This window comes from Lactuca serriola, chromosome 1, assembly GCF_051521515.1.
Source record: "Lactuca serriola cultivar US96UC23 chromosome 1, Lser_US96UC23_V15, whole genome shotgun sequence".
Classification (NCBI taxonomy): domain Eukaryota; kingdom Viridiplantae; phylum Streptophyta; class Magnoliopsida; order Asterales; family Asteraceae; genus Lactuca; species Lactuca serriola.
Window position 1 is genome coordinate 144,673,460 of NC_136408.1, and position 10,161 is coordinate 144,683,620.

Genomic DNA, 10,161 nt, shown 5'->3' on the forward strand with positions numbered 1-10,161 from the left:
CAAAATTTGTTAACTTTTTGTTATTAAGTTTTGATATAATACTTCCAAACTCTTGATATAAATCTATAAGTTTGTGATTATATCCTTTATGTATAAAAAATTATCGACTTCACTTACGACTTGAAAAATAATACGATTCACCATCACTTGTAAACTTAGATGTTTAACTTTGCCGCACATCATTTAGAATATTACTAAAAATCATTGAGACTAATGAAATAACTCCAACCTAATTTACTGTCGTTATTGTGATTCATTTTATATTCCACATTCTTTTCTTCATTTTTTATTGGGTTTTACCATGTAATATATTTGCTTTCTACAAAAAGGTAAAATCATTTTTAATTAAACAAACCAAATGGAACATTTTCACGTTTTGAAAGGATAATAATAATACACCCAAACAAAAGCATAATAATTTAGATGAAACCAATTAGAAATTTTATTACTGTTTTGATATCGATAACTAAATCTTATATAATTATTATGGATATTTAAATTATATATATAAGATTATTTTATTTGTAATAATTATTTTAATAAAATATTAATAGAGAAAACACCACTTGCACGTTTGGAGGCAGGAGCGCACCGCCAGGCCAAGCGTCTCCCGGGCTTTATTGTTTTTCTAACGGCCAAATGTGAGAAAAAAGAAACCCAACGAATGGGCCCCACGCTCGCGGTCCAACGGACCAGTTTGAACAAGTCTTTCACAGTTGTCAAAAGTAGCCGTTGTGCCCCAAATAAAACATTAAAATACGCTAACTTTTTCCCTTTTCTACCCCAAGAAACCCATCTTTTGCTTTATTGATCCTATTAAAATTAGCTAATATTCCAAGTCCGCAAATCGGACTTCTTATACAAAAGTTTAATTATTTATTTGTTTATAGGATATTCTTTATTTTGCTTACACTCAAACCACCCATATGCTCGTACTTTTAATCAATACACCACGTTGTATAATTGATTACAAAAAGTAAGATGTTTTGTTTAGTTTTTAAAATATTTTTTCTTATAATCATAGACACTTGTTTACCCTTTTAAATGTTTAACGAATATTATATTATAGATTTAATAATAGAAGAGAATTAGGATGATAATCACCAAATGGGTTTTGTGAAGTGATCTAAGTTTTTCTATAATAAAAGGTTATTGTTCAATTTTGTTTTTCCTCTTTCATCATTAAGAAATGAGCTAAGTTATTAGTACAAAAGGGTTATTATTATTAAGAAACTAAACTTATGGGACGAGATATGTCTGACATAAAACATGAGGGGGTAAATAGAAACTTATAACCCACAGAAAATTCTGAAACATTTTGCTTTATATATATGTCTGTTTCCTGTCTCTACTCTTCATTTCAACTTCTATTCTTCAACTCAACGGTAAGCCTTCTCATCTGTGGAAACCCACGATGAATCTTCCAATCTCAATAGACTTTCTATCAACTCCTCTCCTATCAACCACCACCACCAGTAGCAGCAGCAATACAAGCAGCGACGCCGACGAAAGTCCGGCGACATCCCACCGCTTCATTCCCTACAACCTCCCCAAAACACCTTCCTCCTGCTCCTCATACCGATCTCTCTCCACCCTCACCGGCCATGACGGATCAGTTTCATCCCTAGCTATATGCGGCGAATTCATCCTCAGCGCCTCCCATGGAAAAGACATTATTGTATGGCAACAGCCGGACCTCCGCCAGTTCACCAAGTTCGGACAAGGAGATGGCTCCGTCAAGGCGTTGGTAACTGCCGGAAACAAGGTCTTCACAGCCCATCAAGATTCAAGGATTAGAGTATGGAAAGTTTCAAGAAGCTCTGAAAACATTTTCAGACTTGTTGACACTCTTCCAACCACGAAGGATTACTTAGGAAAATTCATGAAACAAAGTAATTATGTTCAAACAAGACGGCATCATAAGCGGTTATGGATCGAACATGCTGATAGTATATCATGTTTATCGGTTCATGATGGGTTGATTTACTCGGGTTCTTGGGATAAAACTTTGAAGGTGTGGAGGATCTCCGACTTAAAGTGTTTGGAATCGATAAAAGCGCATGATGACGCTATAAACTCTTTAATCTCCAGTAAAGGGATTGTGTACTCAGCTTCTGCAGATGGGAAGATTAAAGCATGGGGAAGAACAGAACCCAAAAGTTCGCATTCATTAAAGGGTATCTTGGAGGGTCATAAGGACATATCCATAAACTCGGTGGTGGTTTCCGACGATGGCACGGTGGTTTACGGCGGTGGGTCAGATGGGTATATAATGGGGTGGTTAGGAAGTAAAGATTTTGATAGTTGGAAGTCCGTATGTGAGGTGAAAGCACATAACATGGCCATTCTGTGTATGTGCATAAAAGGTGAGATCTTGTGTAGTGGTTCAACCGATAAAAGTATATGTATATGGAAAAGAGAAATCAAAGGGTTGACCAAGATTGGTGTGGTCAAAGGGCATGGAGGTCCAATTAAATGTTTACAAGCTTCACCAAATAGTGTTGGTAGCGGGTTTTTGCTCTATAGTGGTAGTCTCGACAAGAGTATAAGAGTTTGGTGGATTCCATATTATCAGGATGGAGTTAAGACAGATGATTCCAACTCGTCGGTTCAAAGTACGAGGATGATCAAATCGGTCTAATGATGTCGTTGTTGTGGTGGCAGTTGAAGGTTTTTGAAGCACTGATCCCGTTTTTGAGTGTTTGCAGTGCCAATTCTTTGATATAGTGTGTTTTATTCATATGTTTTGTTATTGGGATTATATTTTTTTTCTTTTAAATACAAGTGTCGTTAAATTGGATGGTGTATAAATTTGTAAAAGTTACCACAGATGATTGATTAGTTTTTATTATAAATTATTTGATTCAAGTATTTGTATTTTAATCTGTGTAAGCCGGAATAAATGAGAATTAATATAGTTTGAAGCCTAGTTTCAGTGGATTGATGGTCTTGTTTGATCGAAATGATGATATGTTTTTCAAAGATAAGATCTTATTTATGTTTACGAGGTGTATAATGGTGGTGCGAAGTTTTGTTTCATCACTTTTGGTTTATTGGGGTTACTTAGGTCTATAAGTGGGGAATATAATACTTTTTCTCCATACATTCTCATGTTTGGTTCAAGATTTGTTAAGAACCACCATCAAACTTGCACAACTACAAGAAGTTGTCATGTTAGTCGTTGTATGGAAGGTCTGGAAATTCAATTACAAGAAGTTGTCATGTTAGTCGTTATATGGATGGTCTGGAAATTCCAAAGTTCATTTGAATATGGTAAAATCACATAGAGGTCTTTGAATATGGTAAATTCCAAAGTTCATTTGAATATGGTAAAATCACATAGAGGTCTTTGAAATGGAATCCAAACGTTGAGCCACTTATGGATAAACTCTAAAAGTAAAATGAGTAAAACTTAGATGGGTGGAATGGTGCTCCGACCAATAAGTGAAGGTAACAGGTAACTCAATCATGGGGTTGGGGTTGGAGTATTAGGCTTGGACGTGAGATTGGTGTGTGTATTTCTGCAGGGTAGACAAATAATAGAAAGTTCCCTGTAAACTAGGCTTTCCTTCTTGTGTGTTTTTTTTGTCTTTCCTCATGCTGAAAATGTGTGGGATAAAGGGACTAAGGGAGGGATCTTGGGTAGACACCATAAAGGGGGAGGATAACATTTGTCTTGGTGTCCATTTTATTCATTGTATTAGATGACTAAATTTTTGCAGGTATGTTGCAATTTCTTAATGGTACATCGATAGGTTATCAGGCATGGTTCCTACATTCAAATCATAAGCATGGCGATTAGAGTATTGGACTTGGAAACGATTCTTCAAAAAACAAAATGATATGATGGATAGGTCAAAGTTCGATGTTATTAAGGGTTCTTGTTCGTAACTGAAGGATATCTATGATATGTGCCTCAATGATTCAGGCATTATTCAACCAATTCATATGCATGTGTGTGGACTCTACAACTATAACATCCTAAAATTTAATTTAAAATAAAAGAAAATAATGATGTTAGAGGTTAAAATATGTCAAATAACATGTTTGAGTTGGGAAAATGCAAGTAATGGTATGAACTGGCCAAATGCTCAAACTAGAGGGACCGTAAGTGAAAAACATTTGAGGAAATAAGATGCAAGAATACTTCCCCCATTCTTGCTAGACGTATTTTGCAAGGAAGAGAGAGCTCTAATGATGATTTCTTCATTTCTTGACATTTAGGGCTTGATGCAAGAGGAGAATTAGGCAATCAAGCAAAGGAGAAAAGACATCAAGGCTACTAATATCGGTTTTAGTAAGATTTGATGATTATGGTTTTGATTTCTAACCCCCTTTGGTTGGTTTAGACGATTCTAATCTCAAACCAATCATTCCATTGATGGTTTTGATGATTTGGGTAAAAAGTTCTATAAACCTTAGGAAAAACAAATTAAAAACATTGCAATTGGTGATGAAATGAGATTGGATTCTATGGCCTAGATGATATTTGAGAGTAACAAATCTAATTAGAATGCTCAAATTCATCCATGATGGTAGAATCATGTATATGCTAGAATTGGAATGAAATTAAGTGAAATGTGGTGAAAACAATGGAATCTTTTGTTTGTGAGCATTTGATGAGTATATGATACACACGAACATGATTTGGTACTAATAATATGATTTGAATGCAAGAACATGAAGACTTGATTGACTCCTAGTTGAAAATATGGAGTTATTGGCCATAAGGGCAAAATGGGAAAGTTGGAATGGAATTGGACATTCTATAACTCCATTAAGGAATTAACATGATATTTGTGTAATGTTAAACATTTGACAAGACCTAATGATGTATTAGGTGATTTGGGAATGAGTCCTATTGGTTAAAGAGTGTTCTTGATCAACTTGAGCTCTTAACCCTTTTATTTGAGTGTTGAAAGCATTATGTCCTTAGCATTTTGATTGAGGACTTAATGAATTAAGTTGAATGTTTTGATATGATGAAACACTCTCTAGTAGTGCTTGGAAACCTTTAAAAGTGTTACAAATGGTTACCTAAAAGACCATAACCATCTAAGCAAGTTTAAGACTAAAAAACTGAGTTTTTTGGGGTGCTTGGGGTGCTATGGGATGCGACCCGCGTAGCCAGGCATGCAGCCCGCGCGTAGACATCAAAGTGACTAGCTCGACCAAAAACCTGCATTTTAGTATTTTTTTTTCATAACTTTTTCATATGGACTCGGATTTACACATGGTTTTTGCCTACCTTCATAGTTTTACATAAGGAATGAGTTAAAGCAATCAAATATAGTAATAGAAAATATGAAGGGTATTTTGGCAATTTTATCGGCCTTTACTTGTATTGTATAGGAAGTACTTAAAGGGAGTGTTACTTATGGAAAGGAGCTTGAAAGAGGGTAGCAACCTACATCAGAGAACTAGGTGTGTATGTGACAACCCGAAATTTCTATCTTGTAAGTCCTTTCAATTCAATCAAAAGTCAGACTATTTCTGCTATCTTTTAGCTTTGTTAAGGGTCTGTCTTAGTGTTCTAAGCCTAATATATTCAAAGAATGAGTGTTAGGATGTATCTACTGAAGTTCAAAACCATCAAACAAGCCATAAACTCCATCATGAGGAGTTTACGACCACAACCCATGAGTTTGCGGCCGTAAACGAACTCATGCCCATAAGTATCATATTCCTTCACTTTTCTCCATTTCTTACACTTTCACCTCAAGAACACTCGAATTCTCTCTCAAGTATCATAAGGATCTTCATCTTGATCTTCAAAATGTAAGTGATTCTTCCATTTACTAGTTGACACCTTGCTTAATCTAGTGAAACTCCATGATTTCATATGTGAATTCATCTCTTTTTAGGGTTAGATCTTCAAAAACAACAAGAACACCAAGAACACACACTAGTTCTTTGGGCAATATTCACCTCTTTTAGCTTCCAAATCGTATGTATCCTTTCCATATACTTGATATCTATTAGAAGCTCTTGATTTACATCCTTAAATCAACCATTTTGACAAGAACATCAAGAGTTTACAGCCGTAAACTCCTTCTTGTGGTCGTAAACCCTTGTTTCAGACATACCTTGTCCACAAACTCTTCTTAAGTCCAAGAAGAGGACCTTGAACCCTTAACTTACCTTTTATTAGTTTTAAATTCTTTTATGGGGGGGGGGGGAATACAAGTAGAAAACATTATAGTTATATAATCAGTCACATGTGATTTATAACTATCAAACAAAGGATTTTCTTATACTTCAAACTGTTTCAAATCACTTTATAAACTGACGTCAAGTCATTAATACTTTCCAAATGTTAAACTCTTTACATCTTTCACAAAACTCTTTCCAAATGTTAAACTCTTTCCAAATGAAGAAAAGTGAAGGAATATGATACTTCTTGCATTCAAAACATATTATTAGTACCAAATCATGTTTATGTGTATCATATACTCATCAAATGCTCACAAACAAAAGATTCCATTGTTTTGACCACATTTCACTTAATTTCATTCCAGTTCTAGCATATACATGATTCTACCATCATGGATGAATTTGAGCATTCTAATTAGATTTGTTACTCTCAAATATCATCTAGGCCATAGAATCTAATCTCATTTCATCACTAATTGCAATGTTCCTAATTTGGTTTTTCAATGGTTCACAGAACTTTTTACCCAAATCATCAAAACCATCAATGGAATGATTGGTTTGACATTGGAATCATCAAAACCACCCAAATGGGGGTTAGAAATCAAAACCATAATCATCAAATCTTACTAAAACCGATATTGGTAGCCTTGGTTGCCTTTCTCTATTGCTTGATTGCCTAATTGTCCTCTTGCATCAAGCCCTAAATGTCAAGAAATTAAGAAATCATCATTAGAGCTCTCTCTTCCTTGCAAAATACGTCTAGCAAGAATGGGGGAAGTATTCCTGCATCTTATTTCCTCAAATGTTTTTCACTTATGGTCCCTCTAGTTTGAGCATTTGGCCAGTTCATACCATTACTTGAACTTTGACCTCAAGAACACTTGAATTCTCTCTCAACTATCATAAGGATATTCATCTTGATCTTCAAAATGTAAGTGATTCTTCCATTTACTAGTTGACACCTTGCTTAATCTAGTGAAACTCCATGATTTCATCCATGAATTCATCTCTTTTTGGGGTTAGATCTTCAAGAACAACAAGAACACCAAGAACACACACTAGTTCTTTGGGCAATATTCACCTCTTTTAGCTTCCAAATCGTAAGTATCCTTTCCATATACTTGATATCTATTAGAAGCTCTTGATTTACATCCTTAAATCAACCATTTTGACAAGATTTCATCAAGAGTTTACGACCGTAAACTCCTTGTGGCCGTAAACCCTTGTTTTGGACATACCTTGGCCACAAACTCTTCTTAAGTCCAAGCAGAGGACCTTGAACCATTAATGGATGCTAGATAGGACTGTAAACATCCCTTAGAATCATAGACTTTTTGGCTGTAAACCCCCTTGGCCGTAAACACCATGGCCGTAAACACACTAGTGTGGTCATAAACCCCCTTAATGTAATCATATGTGATTGTAGCACTTAAATCCAAGTGTTTCCTAGTCCTTAAGGTTGTTCCCTATCATGATTAGTTATTATATACACTAATTATATACATATATGTGTTATTATATGCTTAATAGGCTCTGTTTGTGCTCCGCATATCACTTTGCACACTTAGCATCCAATATCAGTCTTTCATCCAAATCACTCACTACAGGTGAGTTCATACCCCTTAACTTACCTTTTATTAGTTTTAAATGCTTTTATGGGGGGGGGGGGGGGAATACAAGTAGAAAACATTATAGTTATATAATCAATCACATGTGATTTATAACTATCAAACAAAGGATTTCTTATACTTCAAACTGTTTCAAACCACTTTATAAACTGACGTCGGGTCATTAGTACTTTCCAAATGTTAAACTCTTTACATGTTTCACAAAACTCCTTTTTAAACTTATATATATTGTAAAAAGCATGTCTATATAGATATAGTTATATAAATAATATTTAAAGGGCTTAGGACTAACAACTCGCTTTATTTCCTTTTCCTTGTTTGGATGTGGACTTAGGGTATCGGCTGTTTGTCCGAATGTCATTTAAATCTTACTTATATATTATGTATCTCTATGTAGATATAAAATTCCTGTCAATCAGTTCAATACCTTTGGGTAGCAAAGGTATTCATACATGTTCAGTCATTCAATTACAAAGCTTACTAGTAAACTATAATATGTATAGTTTAGAGAAATACATCTTACAATTTCCAAAACATTGAAACTTACACAAATCAGTTCATACATGAGACAGTTCAAACATACAATAACAAAAACAAGATCACATTAATGTGAGACTACTTCACGGCTTAGCAATATACTTGTTAGGTCGAGTTTGGTAACCGGAGTCTACTGGAGGGAGAGCGGGCATTGTGTTTATAGATCTATATGGGACTGACAATCCTACATCCCAACTGTTAGCTACAGTCCGAAATACATGCCAAGGGGTGACAAATGTCAAATTACTATCGGCGCCAACAGGTCGTCGTGTTAACTACTTGTCAATTAGCATGGTTGCTACCACATCACATCTTAACCTTAATTAACAAACTGGTTTTTAAGGTATTTAGTGTGTTAGTAGGTATTTTATACAACATTACTGTACACTTTCATTTTTCCCATTACATTCATATAGTGATATTCCCACATAAAAGGTAATCCAAACTATTTTCTACTAAAAATAGTCATAAACTTGGGAAAAGATACAAAACAGTCGGGTCTTGGTAGAAGACTACATTACATCCTTTTTAAGAGAAACAAACATACAAAATAGTCTGGTCTTGGTAGAAGACTACATTACATCATTTTTAAGAGAAACAAACATACAAAACAGTCAGGTCTTGGTAGAAGACTACATTTCAACTTAGTAGAAAATATAGGATTTTCTAGGAAGTATACAATCATTTACATCAAACATTTACAAACATTTGTACAAAACTTATACAATATTTGACACTAAAATACTTATGAACTCACCAACTTAAATGCTGATCTACGCTTTCAAAATAACTTGTATTCTCAGGTCGATAGTAGACAGGTACCGATGACCAGGTTTTGAGAATACGAAGCATACTCAAGACTCGTCATTATTTTGATTACATATTTTGGAGTCTTATAACTATACAGAACACACTTGTATTAAATTATATTATTAATGCAATGAATGATGTTGTTGCTTGTTTACTATTATGCATGGTTATGATACTGTACATGACATCCTCCACCCCCGAACGTTTCCGCCGTTCCGGTTTTGGGGTGTGACAGTGTAAATGTGAACTTTTCCCAATTTTAGGCACATGGATAAATGTTAAGCTATCTTATGGAAAAAAAAATTTGATAACTAAAGTATGTCTATTTGGAATGCTTAATGATTATATGATAATGTTAAAAGAAAAAGGAAACAAAGTAAAAGAAAGGTAATGTGAAACCCGTCTAAACCATGATGCGTCATAAGAGGTCTAGAGGAATCTACTAGGGTGGTGCATCCCCTTCATGAAGTAGATGTCCTATATGAATGATGCATTGGAGGATTGATTTGTTCCTCCCGACTTGGTCTTAGAAACGATGCCTTGGTGGATTGCTTTGTTCTTTCCACGTAGGTCTTGGAAATGATGCCTTCGTGGGTTGATGTTGTTTTTTCCACATCGCTCTTGTAAAATGAAAATGCATAAAAAGATAATGAAAAGATAAAATAAGAAATGAAACTCATGATAAGATATGGTATGTTATGTGTGAAATGTTATTTTGTTTATGAAATGATTGAAAATATTTTGTGGTCTAAAACTCACGTAACTCATGAGACATTTTGTCTTACGTTTTCTTTCTAATGACATTTTGTCTTACGTATTTCTTTCTAATGCCACGTAAATCTTGGTTTGCTTGTTATTGTTTATTCGATACAATGTTAGTAACACCCACGAGATTTTTTTTGAAAGTACTTGTTTAATCTCTGATGTTTTGTTTTATTAAACTTTGTTTGTTTGGATTAAAACATAGCTTAATATTTTTAAATATGGGGTGTTACAACAACAAGGTTTAAGGATTTCAGAAGGCTTTCAAACG

At 34.6% G+C, this 10,161-nt stretch overlaps 1 protein-coding gene across 1 annotated transcript; it reads left to right on the plus strand.

Moving 5' to 3' along the window:
- The first annotated feature begins 1,356 nt into the window (after window positions 1–1,356).
- Window positions 1,357–2,868, plus strand: LOC145099586 (protein JINGUBANG-like). The gene has a single exon (XM_079037137.1). It carries the CDS (start codon window positions 1,415–1,417, stop codon window positions 2,639–2,641), a length of 1,227 nt encoding a protein of 408 aa, XP_078893263.1. The 5' UTR covers window positions 1,357–1,414; the 3' UTR covers window positions 2,642–2,868.
- Window positions 2,869–10,161: the final 7,293 nt, after the last annotated feature.

Excerpts from the sequence above, each read along its gene's own strand:
- LOC145099586 (XM_079037137.1), top strand. The coding sequence starts at position 1,415 with ATGAATCTTCCAATCTCAATAGACTTTCTATCAACTCCTCTCCTATCA.